This window comes from Salmo salar, chromosome ssa18, assembly GCF_905237065.1.
Source record: "Salmo salar chromosome ssa18, Ssal_v3.1, whole genome shotgun sequence".
In the NCBI taxonomy this organism is placed as follows: Eukaryota; Metazoa; Chordata; class Actinopteri; order Salmoniformes; family Salmonidae; genus Salmo; species Salmo salar.
The window spans coordinates 7,576,267-7,603,637 of NC_059459.1; the positions used below are offsets into that span (position 1 = coordinate 7,576,267).

Below are 27,371 nucleotides of genomic sequence, written 5' to 3' on the forward strand. Positions count from 1 at the left end.
CATTGTTTGAGAAAACATTTATTAAGTCATAATAATTATATTGACAAGAGTAATTTGGAACACCAATACAGCATTTTTAACAACGAAAAGATGGAGCTCAGCAATCATTTTGTTAGAGAGTTTTTGTTTATGAACATCCACCCAGAAGCAGGGCCACCAGTAGCCTGGATCTAACCACCATGATAAAGTCAAACCCAAGTGAAGTAGCTACTGCCCGTCCCTTGACTATCCGTGGTCAAAGCATGTTTGTGAAAGATTTATGGTAAAAACAGAAACCCAAAACATTAGTCTACTGATTAAAAATACAAATGTTTTGGATTCCTCTTAGAGATTGGTTGAACCCAGACTACACCATGTAAACAACCAATTCATAGCCTTCTTTGGTTCCTAAATGTATACGCATAATGTGCAAATTATCATTTGACGAATAGCAAACCTTGATTGAAGCGTAACATGTCGTGCCTGGTAGTAACATTATCCAGGCATAAAACAATATACCATTTTACAGTCTAGAATGTGACATCTTTAAAACCGCTGGAATGTCTTGGGGATGGTTTTCACAGAGTCTTGGAGACACTAATGTGGTCATGTGCAGTGTTCAACGAGACAGCTCTACTTGGGGAAGACTGTGACCACGTCATAGCCTTCGGGTGGAGTCACTCGCTCGCGTGCATGTTTCTCGCAGTAGATCTGGTCCTCCACGAAGAAATGTCCCTTCTGTTTCAGGTTGACGTCACAATTGGAGCAGGTGTAGCACTCGGGGTGACGAAACTTGTCCCGCAACTTGACAACCATCCCTCTGAGTTTGGGAAAGAAGAAATCAAACTAAAAAGGTTAGGTAAAATAAATCAAAAATCTGTAAAACTTCCTATGAAAACCACTCTTCATAATGCATTATTCGCCCAGTTATAATGCATTACGTAGATATTTATGAGCACCTCTTAGCACCTAACATTCATTAAGCATTATGAGCAGGCAGCATAATATCCCATGTAGCAAAGTCTTAATGCCCAAAATAAAAAGCTCATTGGGAATTTGTGTCATGAGGGGGTTCTACAATCATGTTTGGTGTGCAAGACAGAGTTACATGTGTTAGAGGGTGCGCAGGGGAATTTGAATATACCCCTTGACAAGAACATAATATTTCCTAATGAGCTTTGCACATAAGGCATAACTCATTTTACAGGCTTTGTCATAATGCTCTATGAATGTCATAGGCTTTAATAACTGCTTATAAACATCTATGTAGCGACTTATAATGTATAGAGCATAAGGAGATAACATTTCATACCCTCTTTATAACGTACATCTAAATTGTTAGACAAATTGTCTAAAATACATTCTAAAAACAGAACCATTTCTGCCTTTGTAGGAAGATAGTAAAGTAAAACTGCAAGTGTCCCTAGAAGCAAAAAAAATAGTAAGACAATTAGAAACTGAGATGTAGGTTTTCCACACACACACACCTCTAACACTGTTCCATCTTCTCTCATCATGATAGACAAAACACCTCATCTTGCCACCCAATCCACCGTGGAGGTCACAGAGTTGGTATGTCCAAGCACACTTAGAGCATCTCTTAAAAAAGGGTAACTCCACCACTTTTCAACCTAATTTTAATTATGTCCAGGACAATACCAGCGTCTACATATGCCACAGGAGGTTGGTGCCACATTAATTGGCGAGGACAGGCTTGTGTTAATGGCTGGAGCGGAATGGTATCAAATAAGTCAAACACATGCGTTTCCAATTCCATTCGCTCCATTCCAGCCATTATTATGAGCCGTCCTCCTCTGACATATGCGAATACGGCGTATTTGTACGTTTTGTAGGGAAAGAAAATCTAGTTAAAGAGTTATACCCGATGAAATCAAAAGTTTAAACATTTTAAAAACAGTGATTTTCAAACACAGATTTGCGGTGACAGAAAACACCCTCCCTCTTGCTAGAAACTCGTTGCAGATTTTCTTACTTTTAATCCTACCCTGTGACCTTATCTTTTCAACCACAGATAATAGAAAAAACCCCGCTGTTTTCACATATACAGACACTGGTTTGGTGCTGTAGATAATGAATAGGAGGTTGAAACGTGGCGGAATTGCCCTTTAAGTCTTAATACTTTATTACCAAGTGTTAACAACACCTGAAGTACACAGCTGTTGGCAGCATGCTCACAGCATGGCTGTATATCAGCCAATTTAATTGACATGTGACACAAAACACTTCTCCTGTGACATTCAATTAAAAAAAAAAAATTGAGACAAATAAGGAAAAAAAGTAAAAGACTAAGATACAGTATTTCATCTTAGTGTAACAACTGAGGCTGCCTTTACACAGCCATCCTAGGAACCCAATGCAGAATTTTTATGTACAATTTTTTTTTCTTCTGACTGTCCACACTGTTTCTCATGCGACTAGGGTGGCAAAGGTACCACTAATTTACAAAAGTTCAATCGGAATCTTCAGTAATTAACAGGTAAAACATGACAATCTATAGAAACTGTGGTAATTTATACTTTAATAACGTCAAAAGGTATTCATATATAGTATTCTTTGTTTATATCCGTGTCAATGTAGCCAATTAGTTCCTAGTGGATAGACCATTTGGTTCAAGAGAAAATAGCCTAAATAATGAAAAATAGCAAATTCAAGACATATTGACAATTTATTTGACTAAGTGTAAAAAAACTAAATGATATTTCATGCTGAAACCCTCATATTAAAACACAAATGGTATTCACTAAGTTTGTTTATATTTAGGCTAATGTTTTACAGCTTTGCCATTCAATTTTACATGTGATAAAGGCCACACAGAGGGCCAGAGGTAATTACTATGGAACGCCGTTTGGGTCTTTGCGTGTCAAAAAAGTACGTCAAATAACAATGTTGTGTCAAATAACACTATTTGACGTGTCAAATAAGCTTGTTGCCCAATCAGGACGCGAATATGACTGCACGTCACAATAATGTAACACGTTCATTAATTTGACAGTTATTACACATTGATTACACTATCACTCGTCGGTCATATGTCACAACGATACGCATGCTATGACGCTGGTAAAGGTGCCTATGCCGCACGAACGCAGACACACTTCCAAGCTTTAGAGACAGTGCTGGTCGTAAAATATCTAGCTAGCTGATGGATGCAAACAATGTCATTTTGCTATGTTTTTGGGGAAGAACAATCTGTTTCAGTAGCTATGGTTAGCTAGCTAAGTGTCATCTAAAAAACACCCCTAACTTATAAGACAGTTCTTGTTTGATTAATGGTGGTCGGACCCACCTATGTGATGCTAGCCACAATAAGGATTAGCCACAATGGTGGAATTTGCGCTTCACCTTCAAAATAAAAAAGGTCTCTCAATGAAAGTCATGCAAATAATACAAATAGTGGAATCATGCCATAATAGAATCGATCACGAGGTTGGAATGTCCTTAAATTCAACAAAAAGACAGTTTGTTCATTTGACAAAAATCTGCTGAAATCACACTGGATGTATTAGATCAGTGGTCAGCAACCTTTTCTGAGTCAAGATCACGTTGAGTCAAAATGCAAGCTGAGATCTACCGCTCTGTTTTTTTTATTAACATGACTTAAAAAATGTAAGTCTACGCAACATTAACCAATTAAAAACAGTACTGTAGTAATGAGGTTTGAGCAGTAAGCTATAGGCCCAATACATTATCACTGCATACTGGCTTTGCTTTAATTTACCTGCCAACACATCAACATTTGAGGTAGGCTATATAATCACACCGGTAATCGATCCATTGTTGTATTACTTGTTAATTCGCTTTTTATTTTACTGGGCTGATGGTGCCTGCATCTGATGGTCAGTCTCAGTGGAGGGAGAGCGCAGCAGACTGAGGGTCCGTCTCTCAACATCCATCCGCTCTCCCTTTCCTCCACTGACACTGACCAAAAAGGGACAGCTGATGTCGAAACTCGAATCGTACCGCATTATTCTGTTACTCCTATGAACAGAGAAAGTGAAATATTCCTTGATATTAAAAAAGACCCAAGCCGCTAATAATAACAACAACGCCTATAGATACACTTTTCTACTCATTACTGCTGCACTTCTTGTTGTAGCACTGAGTGGAAATAGGAAGAACGCGCATTTTATGGCTTATAAAAGTGTTGAATACAAAGTGTTGACAGTGCTGAGTAAGAACTTGAACAGCAGCTCTTTGTTGTATTCGTTGAGTCTCTCTCTAGTCATGTTTTTAAAAGTTTTGAAATCTCAAAGTATCAATTTTGCCGTAGCTTTCTTCTACGCCTGCTACGTTACTGCAGACTCCGTCATCTGAGCAATCTGATTGGCCAGCGGTAGCCTAGTGCACTTCATTTCCTCTCCAGGCCTACCGGGAATGCAGAGTTTGTACCTTCAGACACATGAAATGGCAGCCGTTTGTCTACCCGGCGCGCAGGGCAGCTGAATTGGTTGCACCTACCAACAACAGCCCGAGACGAATACAAAAAAATAGGAACACAAGGCTTTATCGTTGTGTTTTTTTTTACAGAAATGTTTGGCGATCGACTAGAAATGCCTTGGAGATCGACAAGTCGGTTGGTGACCACCGTATTAAACTTTAGACTTGCATTGGGGGCATACTTACTTCACTGTAAAGCCTTACCTATGGATTGTGGATCAATTACATGGGGTATCGGTCTACTCTGTGACACCCAGAGAACTTTAGCGTCATAGCTCTTATTGCGGGACTCTGAAACCACTGTGAATTGAGCCACATATATTGTACCAGTCAACCTACTATGTGTATTGAACACGATTCCAGAGGAAAAACAATACAACGTGGATGTTTTGGAGCCTGATAACTGAGTTTTTTTGGGGGAAAAAAGCACTTGGGTACTGAGTAGGCTAATGCCTAACGATTGGGGATCAATTAAATGGGGTAAGGCTGTACAGTGCAATATGAACGTCAATACGCTGACTGGAGAGGTGATTTCCCACAGTCAAAGTCCCACAATAAGACCTACAACGCTAATATTTCCTCAAACTCTTCGCAGTTGTGTTCTCTGGGTGTCACCGAGTAGACCGATACCCCATTTACATTTTAGTCATTTAGCAGACGCTCTTATCCAGAGCGACTTACAGTAGTGAATGCATACATTTCATACATTTTTTTCTCCGTACTGGTCCCCCGTGGGAATCGAACCCACAACCCTGGCGTTGCAAACACCATGCTCTACCAACTGAGCCACACGGGACCAGTTGCTCCACATTCCAAACATGTTTAACATCAAGTATAAATATGGCATGATTTCACCAATTGAAACCTTCTGCATCACTTTCAAAGAGAGACTTATTTTAAAGGCGGAACCGCAAATTCCACTATGGTGGCTAATCCTTATTTTGGCTAGCGTCACAACACATAACCCGGTCAAGCCATAGTAGTCAGATGAAGCTAGCTGGCTGCTTATAACGTTAGTTTTGGGCAACAGGGTTAAGTAGCAGGCTTATTTCAATAGGAGAACAAGTGGCTACCTAGCTAATACTTACACATATGGATTCCTAAATCATTGCTAAGAATATTGAAAATTCCTGCATTTTCTACTGTTCATTGTTTTCAGGCTGGTTGCATTGGCGCTAGCTAGGTCCCAAGCTAAACCTAACTAGTTACCCCAGAAGTTGCTTATAACATCTGTATCAAAGATATTTGCAAACATTTTTGATCCTGATCTAATTTCAAATGCTCACACAGACGTTTTCAAATTCAGTCGAACAAATAATGCCTTATTATTTGCGATCGTAATGGTGGCACTTGGCTTGCACGTGCAAATTCAGCGCACACAACATTCTACAATGGAATTGTGTTATTTGACGTGTATATTTTTTGACACGCAAAGACCATGAGCTTTAATAAAGCTCATGATTGTTAGCTTCAACCTTCTGTCTGTTGTAATTAGGATATTAAAGCAGCACAAACATAAGCAGGATGCAGTCTACACATTACATTGGGGCAAAAAAATAAAATAAATAATTATAAAATAAATAAATATATATCTATATTAAAATTGTCTTTTAAACCATCAACTGATATTTCGCTTCTCAATGACCATGCAACACTATGTTTTGATGGACAGCATATTACAATTCACCAGGGTAGCCCATCTGTGTCCTGCGTATGTTTGATTTGCTGCCTAGATAGCGGCATATAACTCCCAACCTGAAATTCTTTTTAAATTGCTACTTCCACTGCCTTTCGGTGTCCTGCTTATGTTTGTAATGGCCTACTGTTACAATGAACAAAGAAGTTCGTCAAACAACACGTCGATCATGCCGTTTGTACAACACGTCGATCATGCCGTTCGTACAACACGTCGAAGTTTGTAGACAAAGACGTCTGATCATCGACGAGGGAGGGGAAAGCGGCAGTGCAGGGAGCAGCAGCGAGGTAAATAAATGTGTGCGTGGAGTAGAGAATCCCATACATGCGCAGAAGGTAAGATTGTTAAGCTATTGAAGAGGCATCCAGAAAATTCAGCCACCTTTTCATTTTTTGGATGCTTGTCATGTTAATGGTAGGTCATGTGCAAATCAACACCAGAGCAAAAAAAAATTAAAAATCTGATCTGTTCATCCAGATTGAGGTCGCATATCGTAACTATCAGGATTGAGAACCACAAATGCGGAATACATCAGAACTCAAAAGATCAGATTCTATGTGTTTTTTGCTGTTTATACATTCTGGGAAAAAAATACTATAGGTATCAAATATGCCATCGAAATTAGTCTGCCTGTGTTAACGTAGCCTATGAGACTGGGCCTGTATTCATAAATCGTATCAGAGTAAGTGTGGATCTCCTCATCAAATCACTGTGAGCAAAATGCAAAGTTCACAACTGTTTGAATAATCATATGTTGTACTTACACAATCCCTGATCCACATTTGTCACAGATTGGTAACTTGTTTGCATTTCCCACTGTTGAGACCATTTTTGCGGCGGGTGCTTTCACACTCCTAAACCCAGAGGGCTTATCAGGATCTGCAATCAAGAGGAGACATCCCATCGTGGTTTGTTAAGCCACTTACCAATTGCCATTAAATATTTGGAAAACCTTGTAAAATATAGCAAAGGCTCTTCGTGTCACACAGAGATAAAATACATTGTGTCACCAGTCTTACCAACTATAGAATCAAAATGATCATTTAAACACTACTTAGCTGAACCAAATCTATTCAAAAATAATTGCCAATAACAATGTTAAAACTCCAAGCATGACAAAGTTATAACCCAGTTGGATAATGCGAAACATAAGTGCTAGTGTCAAAACAGGCACTCATTTATCAGTCTCTAAATGTTGCAACATCATTGCAACGGTGGCAATTTATGCAGGGTTATAATCCAACCCAAATGGATGCGCAACACATGTGATGCAACCCAAAATGGTTGCATTACAAACCCATGTTGAAGTAAACGCCACATTGCTTAAACACCACATAAATATCAACTGCATACATGTGTGAATAAGTACCTGACTCCAGAATCTCCTGCAGCACCTTGAATGAAGCGGACTGTCGAGGAGGCTCATCAGCCTCTTGGTTTTCCTGCAGCATTTTGTAGACCTCCGAGTCTGCCACTGTTGGGCTGCAAAAACAAATGAACACACTTCAAATCAATGCCAGTTTACATACAATGAGTCGTATAGTACAAAGGTGAGGTCAAATCGAGCACAAACAAATGATAGGGCCTCAAAACATTGCTATGTTTCCTTGGGCCACAGCTGAGGTCGAGTTTGACATGTAACAAACACATCCTGTAAGCATTTAACAAGTGAAAATGCAGTACATTCTGCTCTAGTAAGACATCGTAAATTGAAGAATGATACCCAGCGAGTAACAGATGCAATGACATTATTGCAACCAGCTGGGATAGATCCTTACATGTTGCTGGGCTCGTTAGCAGCAGTGGCAATGGTTTTCACGTCATCCACGGCCGTGTTAAAGTCCTTGATGTTCTCGGAGGAGTACAGACCGGCAGGGTTGTTGTACTGATTGGTTACCACCTTGGGGCCAAACCCAGCGAATGGCAGGGCGCTCCTGTTGTGGGCGGAACCTATGGGTTTCACCTCCTGCAAGGTGGGTGTAGCCAGCGATAAAGTAATGAGTACTGGACAAAAATCAGTTATATTACAAATATAAATACTTTCAATGCCATCTCTCACACATGCCTTGATAGAAACAGTATGACAGTTACTTGACTAATATGTGGATGGAGGTAAAGAATAGCATAGTCAAAAGGTTATTTCGGTACGTCCTTCATAATAACAGGTAAACACAGGGCCGACTAAGACAAAATACAGTGACGTGCAAAGCATTAAAAGCTCAAGTGAAAAAAAATAATAAATGCGCAAAACATATTTTCTATGTATTCTGCGACCAAAATGCACTATGCTCGTGACACATCCCTGAAAGCTGTGGAGGACTGACAAATCACACGCTTCCTACATTAATTCACACTTTGGCCTCAATTTCCCATTCACTAGGCAGGAACCGAGTCTTACGTCAGAGCTTGGCTGATAAAACCATGGTCTCCTAGGAGATCTCCTGTTGGGAAGTAAACAACGACCTCATGGTTTGCAGTATCAAAACCCAAGCCTTTGTTTGTGCAGTGGGGATGTGAAAGATTGCAGATACTGGACCCTTTCCTATCTGTGAGTAAGGGATTTTCCAGTTAATACGCCATGACAGAGCAGGGACATACCTCGAAGTCACCTTATGAATGCCTCATTTCCTAATATCTTTGGTATGAGCGAAGTAGGATATAAAGACAGACACACCTGCGGCTCAGATGCAAGATTCATCTTGTAAGGGTTGGTCTTTCCATCCTCAGAAGAGAGCGGTGACCAGATTTTAGTTTCTGATCTAAAAAGAGTCAAAGACAATACACAAACTTGCAATAAAAAAAAATATTCAGACATGCAATAAACATGAAATTCCCAAAAGAGAATACAAAGATGTACAGAGCAGGCCTCAGAACCTGTTGATTGGACAACAACCATTTCTAAAGAACATATTTTATAGGGGTAATCTGCAGTTCAAAACAAAGCGACACCCCACCACCATTTTGGTAAAAAGCTAAAGGGATGGGTTGGAGAAATGTAGCCAGTCTTAAATTAATATACAGAGCTATGAATGCAAGGACTGTCCATCCATGATATCAATGTCCAACATTAAACCATACATACATACATAAAATTACATAATTTACAAACGGAAGTAAAACAAGCTTATATTTTGTGTTCTGGGGTGGTTAGACAGATCTAAGCTCATGGAGGCACTTATAAAAGTTATATTCTTCAAGAATCAATGGCTATATATATATATATATATATATATATAATCATTAACTGAAAAAGTATGTAGAAAACACAGATTGCCCCTTAAAGGAAAGCACCACTCACATCAAGTGTCCTGCCCAAGTTGGTACATCAACACACACAGTTCCACCTCCGAAGAATGACCTGGCCTAACTTTGACTTCACAACCATTGGTAGGCAGGCTGCTGGCAGGCTTTGGCCATTGGTAGGAAAGTCAAGTCAGCCCGTGCTCATGGTTCTCACAGGGAAGTGAATTGACAGGCTACAATGACTTTGTTCATGATCATGCACGCCGCAATTGACATGTAACCAACTATACAGCGCATTCGGAAAGTATTCAGACCCCTTGACTTTTCCCACATTATTACAAACTTATTCTAAAATTAATTTAACCATGTTATACTCAATCTACACACAATACCCCATAAACGACAAAGCAAAAACAGGTTTTTAGAAATGTTTGCAACTAATAAAAATATCGGAAATAACACCAGTCTCTACAATGCCTTCGGAAAGAATTCAGACCCCTTGACTTATTCCACATTTTGTTATGTTAGAACCTTCTTCTAAAATTGATTTAAAAAATGTTTCCCTCATATCTACAAACAATATCCCATAGTGACAAAGCAAAAACTGGTTTTAGAAAAATAAAGTTAAATATACATGAATATACATAAGTATTCAGACCCTTTAATCAGTACTTTGTTGAAGCACCTTTGGCAGCAATTACAGCCTCAAGTCTTGGTGGGTATGACGCTACAAGCTTGGCACTCCTGTATTTGGGGAGTTTCTCCCATTCTTCTCTGCAGATCCTCTCAAGCTCGGTCAGGTTGAATGGGGTGTGCCACTGCACAGCTATTTTCAGGTCTCTCCAGAGATGTTCGATCGAGTCCGGGCTCTGGCTGGGCCACTCAAGAACATTCAGAGACTTGTCTTGATTCAGGCCAAAGAGTTCAATTTATTTTATTTCACCAGGTAGGCCAGTTGAGAACAAGTTCTCATTTACAACTGCGACCTGGCCAAGAAAAAGCAAAGCAGTGCAACAAAAACAACACAGTTACACATAAAATGTACAGTCAATAACAATAGAAAAGAAAGATTTTTCAATTTATGTACAGCGATCTTGGTTTCGTCAGACTTGAGAATCTTGTTTCTCATGGTGTGAGAGTCCTTCAGGTGCCGTTTGGCAAACTGCAAGCGTGTTGTCATGTGCTTTTTACTGAAGAGTGGCTTCCGTCAGGCCACTCGACCATAAAGTCCTGATTGGTGATTGCTGCAGAGATGGGAGAATCTTCCAGAAGGACAACCATCTCCACAGAGGAACTCTGGAGCTCTGTCAGAGTGACCAGCGGGTTCTTGGTTACCTCCCTGACTAAGGCCCTTCTTGGGTAACGTAACAAAATTCTGAAAAAGTCTATGGGTCTGAATACTTTCCAAATGCACTGTATGTACACACACAGAAGTTTGGGGTCACTTGGAAAACATGGACATTTCTATGAAAACATACATGAGTTGCAAAATGAATAGGAAATATAGTCAAGACATTAACAAGGTTAAAAATAATGATTTTTAATAGAAATAAGTGTCCATCAAACTTTACTTTTGTCAAAGAATCCTCCATTTGCAGCAATTACAGCCTTGCAGACCTTTGGCATTCTAGTTGTCAATTTGTTGAGGTAATCTGAAGAGATTTAACCCCATGCTTCCTGAAGCACCTCCCACAAGTTGGATTGGCTTGATGGGCACTTCTTATATACCATACGCTCAAGCTGCTCCATCAACAGCTCAAGAGGGTTGAGATCCGGTGACTGTGCTGGCCACTCCATTATAGACAGAATACCAGCTGACTGATTCTTCCCAAAATAGTTCTTGCATAGTTTGGACCTGTGCTTTGGGTCATTGTGCTGTTGTAGGAGGAAATTGGCTCCAATTACACGCCGTCCACAGGGTATGGCATTGCGTTGCAAAATGGAGTGAGAGCCTTCCTTCAAGGTCCCCTTTACCCTGTACAAATCTCCCACTTTACCATTGCCAAAGCACCCCCAGACCATAACATTGCCTCCACCATGCTTGACAGATAGCGTCAAGCACTCCTCCAGCATCTCACGAAAGTTCTTCTTTGTGATCCGAACACCTCAAACTTAGATGTCTGTCCAACACTTTTTTTTTTCGATCTTCCTCTGTCCAGTGTCTGTTCTTTTGCCCATCTTATCTTTTTATTGGCCCGTCTGAGATATGGCTTTTTCTTTGCAACTCTGCCTAGAATGCCAGCATCCCGGAGTCGCCTCTTCACTGTTGACGTTGAGACTGGTGTTTTGCGGGTACTATTTAATGAATCTGCCTGTTGAGGACTTGTGAGGTGTCTGTTTCTCAAACTAAACACTAATGTACTTGTCCTTTTGCTCAAATGTGCACCTGGGCCTCCCAGTCTTTCTAATCTGGTTAGAGCCAGTTTGCGCTGTTCTGTGAAGGGAGTAGTACACAGCGTTGTATGAGATCTTCAGTTTCTTGGCAATTTCTCGCATGGAATAGCCTTCATTTCTCAGAACAAGACTAGACTGATGAGCTCCAGAAGAAAAATATTTGTTTCTGGCCATTTTGAGCCTGTAATCAAACCCACAAATGCTGATGATCCAGTTTTCAGCTGTGCTAACAATTGCAAAAGGGTTTTCTAATGATCAATTAGCCTTTTAAGATGATTAACTTGGATTAGCTAACACAACGTGCCATTGGAACACAGGAGTGATGGTTGCTGATAATGGGCCTCTGTACGCCTACGTAGATATTCCATAAAAAAATCTGCAGTTCCAGCTACCAAAGTCATTTACAACATTAACAATGTCTACACTGTATTTCTGATCAATTTGATATTATTTTAATGGATTTTGTTGTTGCTTTTCTTTCAATAACAAGGACATTTCTAAGTGACCCCAAACTTTTGAACGGTAGTGTATATACACACAGACACCTTTTTTTAAATCTTTTTTTTTTATACTGACTAGTTAAAAAATAAGTGAATATTGACAAATTAACCAATGGATTATGGTGATTTTCAGGAGGGAAAAAAGCTGAGGTGCAAAAATATTTAAATTTGCTCCATGGCTCAGGCGGCCAAGTGGACACGCGGCAGTTTGGCTCATCTCTGTCACGAAGAGGAATAACTTTTCAGCTGTTTCTGATTAATAAACAATGCCATGCGGGTGTGTGGTAACATTCAAATAAAACCCAGCCCTGAAACAAAACGTAAGCTGAAAAGAATTTGTATGTCATATCACAGGAAGAGACACCACATTCACACGAAGTGGGCAGTTTATCACTTCAAGCTCAAATATGTCCTACTTTGACTAAAACAATGAGTTAAATTGTTGTGCAACATCATGGGTAAGCTCTGGCCATCGTCTTTCAGCTCGGAAAAGTGAATTTCTACTGGTGTGGGCGTTTAACCTCAGACAAACAAATCCAACGTCCTTGCCCCCCCCCCCACCATTTGAACCATACAATTTAGTATCCCTTACATATAACCACATCAGGTGTCAGAGATACTCTACTTTTGTGCATATTTGCTGAATTGTTCCATGACTCAGTGCTTTTTGAACCCATCCCGAGTCTATGGAAAACTGCAACTCCCTCCCTACCTGTCGATAGAGAGGATCATTTCCTCTAGGCAGCCCTTGATCTTGTTCTGTGCCTGCAGGTGAGTCATGCTCTCAGTGGGTTCGCCATCAATGGCCAGGATCTGATCACCGACACTCAGATTGGCCTGGGCAGCCTTACTGCCAGGGGTGATCTGAAATATTCAGTACATCAACATATTCAACTTTCTTATCACATTTGGGACCGAGTAATCTGGGGATTCTTCTATGACATTTCAGGAGGACAAGGATCTTTTGGCTAAACTCTTGAGTGTCCCATGGCAGGTTGTTATGTGGTAAATATGGGTGCAGTCTCAGTTGACAGAAAGGATTAGTAACACTAGAAAAGTATGATGGTGACTAAGGATTGAAAGGGAGGTCTTAAAGAAATTTAACAAATAACAAGAATCAGCTTCAAACACACTTAACAATATAGTTTGTCGTCAAAGAGTGTGTATGGCAGTCATTCATTCAGTTACATCTACAACACTTCAAAAGGTTCATTTGCACCGAAACCCTCAATACACCTTGCCAGTTTTTCCTCAATATGTACTTCTGGGAAAATGTTGGAGGGCTAAACATTGTGGGCAAATGTTATGTTGGTGAAGACAGAGTGAGGTTCAGTGCCCCACCTAAGACAATGTAGGTGAAACACTGTCTCAAGGGATGTGGTCTTGCATACCCACCACAAAATGTGCTGTACTGTAGGCCCATGTCTGAGAAAATAACACTATATAATTGGTTGTTAATGCTCTCTAGATAAACTAAACAACGCATAGACCTATACAGACTTGGATGGATGTATTGGCCAAACAATGGAAGATTGTCATCTAAAACTAGACTAGGCCAATTCATGGACGAATTTAACAGTAGCACATGGTAGCACACTTTGCAAAACACAAACGGTGAAGCTAGTTTCTCTGAAAAGGCTGTTTAGAGTCAATTACGTTTTATTGAATGGCCATCTGGCATAATGACCCGAAAAGTCACTTTCTCCGGACCCTCAAATGGAAATAGATTATTGGTGAGGTAATTAAAATATTGTTCTTTACAGCAGCGAGAACGTGAACTTCCCCTCGTGCCTCACGGAAAAGGTGTGTTCGAGTCAGCAAGTGAACGTTCCGCCACCGGACAAGGCCAGATGCGGTTACATTGTAAAAAATAAGATTATAAAAAGTGACAGACTCTCTGAAACAACACTTACCCGCGAGATAGTCAAAGGTTGTTCAAAATCCTTCCCACCAACTAGACGGAATCCCCAAGGTCCAGGACCTTGCACGACAACTCGTAGAGGCATAGCCTACTTCCAAATTTACCGAATCCGAGCTTAAAAAAGTATAATTCTTAGACAGCCTTTGTTTGTCCTGACAAATATGACATGTGTGAACAAACTTCGATGAGGCTATTGTGTAGCTAGAAGCAAAGAGGCGGTTCCCGTGGCAAAGCGGAGCGAATAGTTTTAGATGTTTTCACTCTGATAAGATCGATTTCCTATGTTAGTTCAAGGATGTACCGTTACGTCACCATATTATATGCAAGCTTACCATTTATGGAAGACCCATTTCCCAGGATGTGGAATGTGCCGCTCCCAAACCTTGAATTCCTGCCATTTGCTCCATAAAGTAGGCTACAGCCGACAAAACTGAATCGTCCCATTGTGTGTGTAGGCCTAAATTCTCTATTTTTTAATATGCATTGCAAAACGAATGGTAAATAATAACAATGTGACAACAATTCTATTATAGGAGTTAGATAGGAGACAAGCAAATGAATGTAGGGCCTTCACAGCCAACCTGGTGTCAGAGAATTTCGTATTATTCTGTATGAAAATCCGATACGCTCCTTATGATATATTACTTTTTGTATGGTATTATTCATTTGTGCTTACAATTCGTATGATGTTACATATGTTACAAATTTGAAAAACATACAATATGTTCCAAATTTGCAAAATGGATGGAATGTTAATTTTTCCAATTTGTTGTTGCTTATGTTAGCTAGGTGGCTAACGCTAAATTAGCTAGCTGGCTAACATTAGCTAGGCTACGGATTAGGGTTAGGGGTTAGAGCATACTTAAATTCACACAGGACACTGGATAAGACAGGAGAAATACTCCAGATATAACAGACTGACCCTAGCCCCCTGACATATAAACTATTGCAGCATAAATACTGGAGGCTGAGACAGGAGGGGTCAGGAGACACTGTGGCCCTGTCCGACGATACCCCCAGACAGGGCCAAACAGGTAGGATATAACCCCACCCACTTTGCCAAAGCACAGCCCCCACACCACTAGAGGGATATCTGGGTTTTAGACTTGGCACTCCGGGTACCGCTTGTTGTGCGTTAGCAGAGAAAACAGTCTATGACTTGGGTGACTGGAGTATCTGACAAGTTTTTGGGCTTTCCTCTGACACCGCCTATTATATAGGTCCCGAATGGCAGGAAGCTTGGCCACAGTGATGTACTGGGCCATACGCACTACCCTCTGTAGCGCCCTACGGTCAGATGCCGAGCAGTTGCCATACCAGGCGGTGATGCAACCTGTCAAGATGTTTTCGATGGTGCAGCTGAAGAACCTTTTGAGCTTCTGGGGACCCATGCTAAATCTTTTCAGTCTCCTGAGGGGGAAGAGGTGTTGTCGTGCCCTTTTACGACTGTCTTGGTGTGTTTGGACCATGATAGTTCGTTGGTGATGTGGACACCAAGGAACTTGAAACTCTCAACCTGCTTCACTATAGCCTTGTCGATGTTAATGGGGGGCCTGTTCGGCCTGCCTTTTCCTGTAGTCCACGATCAGCTCCTTTGTCTTGCTCACATTGAGGGAGAGGTTGAGGTCTCTGACCTCCTCCCTATATATTGTGTCATTGTTGTCCGTGATCAGGCCTACCACTGTTGTGTCGTCAGCAAACTTAATGATGGTGTTGGAGTCGTGTTTGGCCACGCACTCGTGGGTGAACAGGGAGTACAGGAGGGGACTAAGTACACACCCCTGAGGGGTCCCAGTGTTGAGGATCAGCGTGGCAGACATGTTGTTGCCTACCCTTACCACCTGGGGTCGGCCCATCAGGAAGTCCAGGATCCAGTTGCAGAGGGAGGTGTTTAGTCCCAGGGTCCTTAGCTTAGTGATGAGCTTTGTGGGCACTATAGTGTTGAACACTGAGCTGTAGTCAATGAACAGCATTCTCACACATGTGTTCCTTTCATCGGGGGGGGGGCAGTGCCCCTGTGACAACAATTTTGGACCCCTTGTGGCCCCCCTAAATGTGGAGTATGAACATTTTTTTACATAACAAATTTTTGCTATCGTTCTTTTTTTACATCCGTTATTAGACAGTGGCAACGCGGAACACTAATGATTATGAACATAGTCTTTTGCCTGCTAATGCCTGCAATGCAGTGAAGAAAACGATATGACAACAATAACGTCTAATGTAACTGGCCCCTCTAACAGTACAACTGGCCCCAGCTTGGCCCCCCCAGTTGAAATGGTCCAGAACCGCCACTGCCAGGTGGGAAAGGGCAGTGTGGAGTGCGATTGAGATTGCGTCATCTGTGGATCTGTTGGGGCGGTATGCAAATTGGAGTGAGTCTAGGGTATACGGGAGGATGCTGTTGATGTGAGCCATGACCAGCCTTTCAAAGCACTTCATGGCTACCGACGTGAGTGCTACAGGGTGGTAATCATTTAGGTAGGTTACCTTCGCTTCCTTGGGCACAGGGACTATGGTGGTCTGCTTGAAACATGTAGGTATTACAGACTCAGTCAGGGAGAGGTTGAAAATGTCAGTGAAGACACTTGACAGTTGATCTGCGCATGCTTTGAGTACATGTCCTGGTAATCCATCTGGCCCGTGGCTTTGTGAATGTTGACCTGTTTAAAGGTCTTGCTCACATCGACTACAGAGAGCATTGTCACACAGTCGTCCAGAACAGCTGGTGCTCTCGTGCATGCTTCAGTGTTGCTTGCCTCGAAACGAACATAAAAGGCATTTAGCTCGTCTGGTAATCTGGGCAGCTCGCGTCTGGGTTTCCCTTTGTAGTCCGTAGTAGTTTTCAAATCGATGAGCATCAGAGCCGGTGTAGTAGGATTCAATCTTAATGCTGTTCTGAAGCTTTGCTTGTTTGATGGTTCGTCTGAGGGCATTGCGGGATTTCTTATAAACATCCGGATTAGTCTCCCACTCCTTGAAAACCACAGCTCTAGCTTTTAGCTCAATGCGGATGTTGCCTGTAATCCATAGCTTCTGGTTTGGATATGTATGTACGGTCACTGTGGAGACGACATCGTCAATACACATATTGATGAAGCCAATGACTGAGGTGGTATACTCCTCAATGCCATTGGATGAATCCCGGAACATATTCCACTCTGTGCTAGCAAAACAGTCCTGTAGCATAGCATCCGCGTCATCTGACCACTTCTGTATTGAGCGAGTCACTGGTACTTCCTGCTTTAGTTTTTGCTTGTAAAGCAGGAATCAGGAGGATAGAATTATGGTCAGATTTGCCAAATCGAGGGCGGGGGAGAGCTTTGTATGCATCTCTGTGTGTGGAGTAAAGGTGGTCTAGAGTTCTTCCTCTGGTTGCACGTGACATTCTGGTAGAAATGAGGTAAAACGGATTTATATTTACTTGCGTTAAAGTCCCCGGCAACTAGGTGCGCCGCTTCTGGATGAGCATTTTCTTGTTTGCTTATGGCCTTATAGTGTTGGTTGAGTGTGGTCTTAGTGCCAGCATCGGTTTGTGGTGGTAAATAGACGGCTACGAATAATATAGATGAGAACTCTCTTGGTAGATAGTGTGGTCTACAGCTTATTATAAGGTACTGTACCTCAGGTGAGAAATACCTTGAGACTTCTTTAATATTAGACATCGCGCACCAGCTGTTATTGACAAATAGATACACACTCCAACCCCTCGTCTTACCAGATGTAGCTTCTCTGTTCTGCCGGTGCATGGAAAATCGTGCCAGTTTTATATTATCCGTGTCGTCGTTCAGCCACGACTCGGTGAAACATAAGATATTACAGTTTTTAATGTCCCATTGGTAGGATAATCTTGATCATAGGTCGTTGATTTTATTTTCCAATGATTGCACGTTGGCCAATAGAACGGATGGCAGTGGGAGTTTACTCGCTCGCCTATGAATTCTCAGAAGGCAGCTGACCTCCGCCCCCTTTTCCTCTGTCTTTTCTTCACGCAAATGATGGGGATTTTGGCCTGTTCCCGGGAAAGCAGTATATCCTTCTCATTGGAATATCCTTCTCCTCGTTAAAGGAAAAAGCTTCTTCCAGTTCGAGGTGAGTAGTCGCTGTTCTGATGCCCAGAAGTTATTTTCGGTCATAAGAGTCGGTAGCAGCAACATTATGTACAAAATAAATTAAAACATAAGTTACAAATGCAAAAAAACGGACAAAATACCATTAAAGGGGCAATCTGCAGTTGCTACATAAATTTTTGGACTTTAATGATGATTAATGAATTAATGATATGTACCCATTGATTCTAATTCATTTATAGTTCAGCTGGCGTACCCCATCAGAACCCAAAATATAAGCTTATTTTATGCCAATGTTTGTAAACAAATACTAGATAGCCTCAAAACACAGTTGAAACTACAATTGTGATATCATGGATTGTCAGTCCTTGCATCGTTAGCTCTGTCTATGAATTTGAGAGTGGTTACATTTCTCCAGCCACATCCCTCAGCTTTATACCGAAAGACGGCTGTGGAGTACGCTTTATTGTTGTTTCAACTGCTGATTGAACAATTTGCTAGCTACCTTCTTCATAGCAATACAAAACCTTTGGACTGCATTGATCACTTTCACTCAGATGTTAAATTGGGATGTCGTTGGTGGTGTCGGCCTCACTGTAGCCAAAATTGTTTACTTTTCCATGATCATTTAAACAAACATCTGTTCATTACTGACTGTGCTGCCACCTCCATAATTCATTATATGATCAGTGTTATTCAGGACATCTTAGGTTACAGCATGTCTTTTTTTGGAGTATACTTGCTCTGTGAGTCTGTGGTGTGCATGTGTTTGTGAAAAAATGAGCAGAATAAGCTGAGTCAAACAATGTGCACAAATAGTTGTAAAACAGTTTCTTAACCCTTCAGTTGTTTCAAAGTTAGACCTTTTACAGGACATTAAGACACATGGTACTTCAGGATGCTTTATATAGTTTATTAAATATTGCATAATACCGAAATATCAATAGTAATATCACAGCAGTAAATAGTGTTGTCTTCATTTTAATATTGACATTGTAACAGCACCGCAAAAAAATAAGCAAACATACAAAACCTGCTGCAGGTTGTGCGTCTCGGGAAAACTAATGAACACATACTTATGATGATTAATCATTTATTTGAAGCGTTGTGTCACACTTTAGTCCAGTCGCTATCATGTTCTTTAGTACATGTCTTCTCCCATCACAAATACTAAAAAACAACAGGGGAAAACAATAGTAATATCCTTAAACATGACATATGGATACATTTCTGTGATAATCAATAAAAGCTCATGAAAATGAGGCACAATTTGCATCTGACATCAGGCATTACGATCCTCATCAAATGGCAACGTAACTTTACTTCGTATGCATCAAACGGTCTGTGCTCAATAACTCTTCACTCTGTGCTTTGCCCCCCCACCCCAAAAAAAACAACAGAGAGCTTCATGTGACTTTTCCCATCGCTTGCATTCCATACTTCTTTATTATACATATTTACAATTCTTATTGTGCCAGGCTGTTTAATGTTTTACATGTTAATTCAAGCTGACTGATCCTTGTTACATAATGAGTGTTATACAGTACTCCACAATCATACATTCATACATCCTGCGATGTTTCACGGAGCACATTATCCCATCAACATTTTACACTGACTTGTGAGGCTATGATATGATACCACAAGAAGAGTGATTGCTTGTTGCCAAAGTCTATCATACAGTCAGTTTGACATGGAACAGACATTTCCGTATTCAGTTGTCTCTGGACCTTATTCTGTAAGCTTTGCTTTGACTTTGGATGTCATTGTCTCTGTGTTGGAGATGGGGTAATAATAGCTATAGTGCAAGTGCTAGCATGGTGGAAACCACAGAATGAAATAGAACACACTGTGTAATACTGTATCTCTATGGGGTAAACAGCTCACAGCTGAGTCACAATACAACCACTCGGATTATCCTTCAGAAACAAGTTAAGGAAGTTATGTACAGCAAACCAAGGGGAGAAATACTGAAATTTACAAACACATGAATGACCATACAGTAGAAACCCTCATCTATGTTCTCCTAGTGCCGCAAAATACTTCTTGATAGTCATACGAATGATGTAGAGACAAACTCAGCAATTTAGTACAATGTAACTGGTTTCGTTAAAACAACTGTTACACAAGACTATATTCTCATCAATGTTGGCTGTTGGCTGTTAACAAGCTAGGGAAAAACAATGATGTTGAATGTTTGGGTGTTGTATTGTCTCATGTCAATGACAAACACTGTAACAGCTTGACAGAATGAAGCTTTCTATTCCTTTCAAGTACAACTGACAGATGAGTAAACAGGCAGAACTGTACTTAAATATCTCACAAGGTAACATGATAGGTGGCAGCCACCTAAGCCTTAATGCTCAAATCAGTTTTGGAACACTGACTGTCCAAACAGCAGGTTACAAGTGAGTGACCAAATCGGATGTGTGTGTGTTCAGACGGCAGTCATTTGCTGACATGGCTACGCTAGTTGTCATAGTAACGACTGGTGTGCGCTCAGTGGTGTAGGCTGATTGGTGTTGGTGCTCGTGCTTCCCATCACTCAGAAGTTATGTAGCAAGCTAAGTTGATAACAATTCCTGCCATGGACGTTTCCCAGTTGCTTTGAATGCTCAAAGTCACAGTGTAAGAACACTTTTAAAACCTCAACGGATAAGATGATCCAACTTTCAAAACAAATTATTTTTTTGGCTCGCCACAGCAGCCAACTAGCTAGCTAGGTAGCTGTTTAGGCTTTCTAGAACATTCACTCATTTGTTTGTAAACAATTAAGAAGCTAGTAAGTTACCACATGTTCTTGTCAAACGGTCAACAAAGTAGCTAGCAAGCAACAAGATATGCCAAACAACAGTCTAAAAACCACTTGAGGGCAAATAAATCAGATTCGACCATTAAGACACAAGTCACATGGCCAGGAATCAGATATGTATCTGACTTCAAGCCACCTACGAAGGTGGTTTGAAATGTGGCTTGAAATATCAGATTCCATGTGGTTTTTGGCTGTTCAGACTGCAGGACAAAGAAAAGATTTGAATCGGATATGCAAATAAATAGGATTTGAGTCACTTCAAACTGACAATGTGAACATGGCAGTAATAGCTTTAAACGATATTTAACATAAGTCATCATTAAGTAGATGAAGTATTACTATAAAGGTAATAATACTAGTTAGATGTTGATAGTCTTATGACAGATATACTTTTTTTTGTCGTAGAAACACATTTCAATTCTATTGCCTAGTGAACCCAGACTAATGTCACTCATGACATTGAGGATTCCTTTGAAGAAAGCATAGCAGTGAGTCATAAGGAGAAAGAATTTGATATGAACAAAGTAAGAGAGAAGAAAGTAGAGCTGCCACAACACAATACATTCTTATTTCAATCTGCTACGTTTTCAGGATATATTCTGACGTATGGTGGCTGTTACCGGCGTGGTGATCTGATGTGGCTCTCAGACTGAGGACCAGTCTGTCCTCACAGGAAGACTGTTTCGATGCGTTGATATCCGAATTCAAAGCAATCTTCCCTGAGGGAGCAATCCAGTTCAAAGATAATGAGTAATGTTTTTCTGGTTGTACGTGCTGGCCTCAAAATAATAATGGCATTGATATAGTTTAATGCTCTTAAATAGCTTAGCACTCTCAGATGCTACACTGAGGCTACACGTAGTCTACTGTGTATAAAAGGCCCCTGTATCCAACAATATTGGTATATATCATTTGTCAAATGTAAAAAGTAAAATGCTCACAAATTAAAATCAATCGTTACTCAAACAAAGAGTTACATGTACATTTTAATCATTTAGCAGACACTCTTATCCAGAGCGACTTACAGTTAGTGCATTCATCTTAAGATAGCTAGGTGGGTCAACCACATATCACAGTCATAGTAAGTACATTTTTCCTCAATAAAGTAGCTATTAGCAAAGTCAGAGCTAGTAAGGGGGGAAAAAAGTAAAGTGCGAGTGTTAGTTCACGAAAGGCTTTTTTTAAACTTCAAATGAATTAGTATACAATTAGTGTGAGGAGAAAGCCCCAAAATTACCACGGGCGGAAGTTAAGTGCTTTAAAAAGAGTGGCATACCACGCCTGTCCTGTGGTTTCACTGGAGCCAGTATAGCTTAGGCAGCTGTCTGCCACCAGCTACCTCACAGGAATCACAAAAGATCAGACAGCTAATGTTACTTCTAATTTTAAGGGACAGATATGCTGTACAGGATGACAGAAAAAAAGAATTGATAAGAGATGTGTGACACATAGGTGTGACACATAGGCATACACTCTTGCTTGCACGTACACTCCTGCATACACATGCATGATCTGTCTTAATCAGGTATGTACAAAGCACAGCCAGTCTTCCTGATTGTATTAATCACTTCAACTGACAGAACGCTGAGCTAATATTAGCTAACGTGTTTGAGCATTTCCGGATTTCTATCATGCACATGAACATGCTCGAATTCTAGTACAAACATTGGTTCGAAAACGAAGGCAATACTAAAATGGCATTGGAAGCATTTGGACTACACTGAGGTAAGAACGCTCTGCTATTTTATGAAGACTACAAGCCTACATTGACTACATTGTCACAAACATAGCTTTATAGTTTTCAGTGCATTCTGAGCTAATAAAACCAAGCCATTCCACAATTCTACAAATTTGTTTCTCGAAGTTCACTGTCAGGTCAAAGGGTTTTCAAAATACTAATCAAGGAATAGGGTTTGTTGGTCACTGTCCAAGTATGTGCCATCACATACAGCCTGCTAGCTCCATGGTATGTCTAACCAAACACTACTAGTTACTGGGTTTTCCTAGTTACTGGGTTTTCCTCATCTTCTAGACGACTTAGCATGTCATGTCAACCTTCAGATGTATGTATCCGCATTCTAAGTTAATGAAAAAGGCTTTCGCCAAAAAAGGTCCTGAAAGGCAGCTGATGAATTACAGCTCATATTTGTCTAGCTCATCAACAACAACTCATTTGAGCCCTCCTGATCCATCATGGTAGTTATACGATCCACTCTCTTGATCCATGAACTGCTCTGCTGCTGACCTCTCCCATATACTGTAGATAGACATTCATGTGCTTCAAAAATACTTTGTATAGTAGTTAACAATCACAATGACACACCACAGCTACTATATATACTGTACAAGAATACAGACTGAGTGTACAAAACATTAAGAACACCTTCCTAATATTGAGTTGGGGCATGTTGAAAGCGTTCCACAGGGATGCTGGCCCATATTGACTCCAATGCTTCCCACAGTTGTGCTAAGTTGGCTGGATGTCCTTTGGGTGGTAGACCATTCGTGAAACACACGGGAAACAGACTGAGCATTAAAAATCCCAGCAGCGTTGCAGTTCTTAACACAAACCGGTGCGCCTGGCACCTACTACCATACCCCGTTCAAAGGCACTTAAATCTTTTGTCTTGCCCATTCTCCCTCTGAATGACACACATACACAATCCATGTCTCAATTGTCTCAAGGATTAAAAATGCTTCTTTAACCCGTCTCCTCCCCTTCATCTACACAGATTTGAAGTGGATTTAACAAGTGACATCAATAAGGGATCATAGCTTTCACCTGGATTCACCTGATCAGTCTATGTCATGGAACAATCTGGTGTTCATAATGTTTTGTAAACTCATTGTATAACATAGTCTGTATGTGCTGACATTTTGGGAGGAGTTTTTTTTCAACTAAAAGTTCCATTGTCAGAATATGATATTATAAATTCAGCCATGTACTGTGTAGGATATGGTTGGAGTACGTATACACCACACTGACGTTTGGGCAGTGAGTCAACAGCAAAGCTTCTTCCTGTCTTCGCCTCATGTACATTAACATACCTCACACCAAACTGATCACTTACACCAGACAAACGTATTCACCTGGCTGAATGACTATCCTAATTTACACAATCAAGCGCAATAGTAATGCCTTCCCAAAACTTGAACAGTAACCAAGGGTTAGAGCTGGGTTCTCCTCACACTATAAATGTTTGTTGACAGGTTACAAGTTGACCTCTTTCACGTAATTTCCTGGAAACGTGCCAAACTGTTTGGTCCTCTTTGAGGTACCTGAGAATGAAAAACAACAACAATATTTGTTAGCCTTTGCACTCAAATGTGCCTACTCAGGCAGAACAAATGTAAGTTGTGCACTCTATTGAACTCTATGTGTTTGAACATCCATGTGAGAATTTCTGAGAAATTACCAACATGGAAGATTAACCCTCTGCTGTCACTCTGCTGTAACCCTATATGGATGGATGTGACATGCTGTGACACAGTGATTATGACTATATCTTCGGGCAATCTATCCTGAGGCCCCAGGCACATACCAACAAACCAGCCGTCGTCGCACTTCTCCATTACGCTGACAAGATCTCCCTCCTGCAGCTCCAGCTCATCCTCATTCTGTGGCACGTAACAGTACAAAGCCTGGAAACTGTAGGGTAACACTACATAAAGTCAGAAATACAACCATAAAAGGACTTGAGAGACATAATATCAAAAACGATATAAGAAATGTATTTACCAGACCAGGGCCGTGTTCATTAGGCACCAAACGGATTGAAACCAACTGAAACAGAGGGACTACTGGGACTTATCCCCCCCCCCAAAATGCTAATTTTAGTTTTTCCGTTGCAAAGCTTTCAAAAACTTTTTCCGTTGCATGCCTAATGAACATGACTCTTGGACTGGGGCTTTGAATCCTTTAGTCAGAGTATAACAGTAATCAGTGTATCTAGAGCTAAGACTTGACGTAGGGACAGACTTCAGACGGCCATACTCACATTCCACAACTGAGACGACTCGGCTCCGGGCTGCTGCTGTGGGACTGGGGTTGCTGGGAAATGATGAGAGATTGTTTACTGGGGTGAAGGGGGGGCAGGAGTCTGTGAAGGACAGAGTCATGGGGGTGGGGGGAGAGAGTGCTGCAGTACCTCACCGAGGTCTCAGCTATATTCATGATCTCATTACAAACCGCTTCCTAGTGACAGTGGTCAGGTCAGAGGCAGAATTCCCAGAATTCCCAGTCAGCCCAGAAGGAGAGGAGGGATTATGGAGTTGGGGAGAGGGGCGGGGCAGGGCAGGGAGTTAGAGGACGTACAGGAAGAAGGAAGGTAGGAGGTCCGGTGAGTAGCAAGGCAGAAAGAGAGGGGTCCGTTAGAAACCAGGAAAAACCAGGAAAGCCGTGAAACACCAGGAGTGATCGTGTTGGAGTCCGGAAAAGGGGTACGCATGGAAGAGCAAGACACTAGAGTGAGTGGCATGTAGAATGTACACAGTCACAATGAAATATTAGTGAACGTCTGATACCATTCAAAAGAAGACATGCACAACCAATGGAGAGGAAAAGATGGCAGCAAGGTCATGTAAGAATCCTGTCATATTAATCTTATTGACTTGTTCTTTCTTTCTTTTTTTTAACAGAAAATCAAAATAAAAGTCGGAAGCTGAGTGATGCAGTTTAGGATAAATTATTAATTAAGTGATGATGTTAAGTTAAATTAATATCTTGACATTGATGAGTTAAAGGAAATGATCACCATAGATCCTCGAAAAACGATAATCCAGAAATAACAAACATATACATTTTATAATAGTATCGTCAGCCCACGACATGCAAATAAGCACCTTACCGCAAATGAGTTAGCATTCATGTTGTTGTCCTGGATGTCAAACAACATGACAGGGCTCCTGGAGGTTCTACCATGGTAGTCAATCTCATTCTTCACCAGCTGTAAGAGGAACAACACACACATTAGACTCATGCATGGATCGCAAATAGGAGTTCATGTCTACAGGATGCAATTCATTTTCAACAGCGTGTGCTGTAAACAGAATTGCAGTGGAAGTCAATTCACACTCTTGGTTAGACATACAAAAGTATGTGGACACCCCTTCAAATTAGTGGATTCGGCTATTTCAGCCACACCCGTTGTTGACAGGTGTATAAAATCGAGCACACAGCCATGCAATCTCCATAGACAAATATTCACAGTAGAATTACTTTACTGAAGAGCTCAGTGACTTTCAACGTGGCACCGTCATAGGATGCCAGTTCATCAAATTTCTAGGAGCAACATTGGTTCAGGTGCAAAGTGGTAGGCCACACAAACTCACAGATCGGGACCGCCGAGTGCTGAAGCGCATAAAAATGTACTATGCTCGGTTGCAACACTCACTACCGAGTTCCAAACTGCTTCTGGAAGCAACATCAGCACAATAACTGTTCATCAGGAGCTTCATGAAATGGGTTTCCATGACTGAGCAGCCGCACATAAGCCTAAGATCACCATGCGCAATGCCAAGTATCGGCTGGAGTGGTGTAAAGCTCACCGTCCTTTGGACTCTGGAGCAGTGGAAACGCGTTCTCTGGAGTGATGAACCACGCTTCACCATCTGGCAGTCCGACAGATGAATATGGATTTGGCGGATGCCTGGAGTTTGGGGAAGGCCCTTTCCTGTTTCAATATGACAATGCCCCGTGCACAAAGCGAGATCCATACAGAAATGGTTGTCGAGATCGGTGTGGAAGAACTTGACTTGCCTGTTCAGACCCCTGACCTCAACTCCATCGAACACCTTTGGGATGAATTGGAACGCCGACTGTGAGCCAGGCCTAAATGCCCAACGTTAGTGCCTGACCTCACTAATGCTCTTGTGGCTGAATGGAAGCAAGACCCCGTAGCAATGTTCCAACATCTAGTAGAAAGCCTTCCCAGAAGAGTGGAGGCTGTTATAGCAGCAAAGGGGGGACCAACTCCATATTAATTTCCCTTCATTTTGGAATGAGATGTTCGACAAGCAGGTGTCCACATACTTTTGGTCATGTAGTGTGTCTTTCGAACAAAAGTAATTTTCTATAATAAAAAACAATCACAACATTTATATGTTCTATAAAAACATTCATACACTTGTTTCATATTGTTCTCAAATCAAACTTGATCGCCAAATTGGCTCCTCTATGACAATATTTTACAACATCCCACTGGGTACACACTGGTTGAATCAATGTTGTTTCCACGTCATTTCAATGAACGTGGAATAGAGGTTGAATTGATGTCTGTGCCCAGTGAGATGATGCTAT

General features: G+C 41.1%; 2 protein-coding genes across 12 annotated transcripts in view; both read right to left on the reverse strand.

Annotated features, from left to right (window-relative positions):
* Window positions 1-14,418, reverse strand: pdlim1 (PDZ and LIM domain 1 (elfin)). The gene is given in 7 exon segments (NM_001140222.1): window positions 1-799; window positions 6,898-7,012; window positions 7,503-7,615; window positions 7,912-8,099; window positions 8,808-8,892; window positions 12,983-13,134; window positions 14,184-14,418. Coding segments are annotated over 7 exon segments (933 nt in total). The 5' UTR covers window positions 14,277-14,418; the 3' UTR covers window positions 1-612.
* Window positions 14,419-19,158: 4,740 nt separating this feature from the next.
* Window positions 19,159-27,371, reverse strand: part of LOC106576818 (sorbin and SH3 domain-containing protein 1) — a 79,506-nt gene continuing 71,293 nt past the window's right edge. For 10 of the 11 annotated variants that reach the window (XM_045700702.1, XM_045700706.1, XM_045700704.1 and 7 more), the window contains 4 exons: window positions 25,921-26,019; window positions 25,072-25,268; window positions 24,616-24,722; window positions 19,159-24,352 (listed from right to left, as the gene is read on the reverse strand). In XM_045700702.1, coding sequence (XP_045556658.1) covers window positions 24,285-24,352; window positions 24,616-24,722; window positions 25,072-25,268; window positions 25,921-26,019 — 471 coding nt within the window. In that variant the 3' untranslated portion in view covers window positions 19,159-24,284. The remainder of the gene's footprint in view (window positions 24,353-24,615; window positions 24,723-25,071; window positions 25,269-25,920; window positions 26,020-27,371) is intronic. The other variant, XM_045700709.1, reaches the window with a different exon arrangement.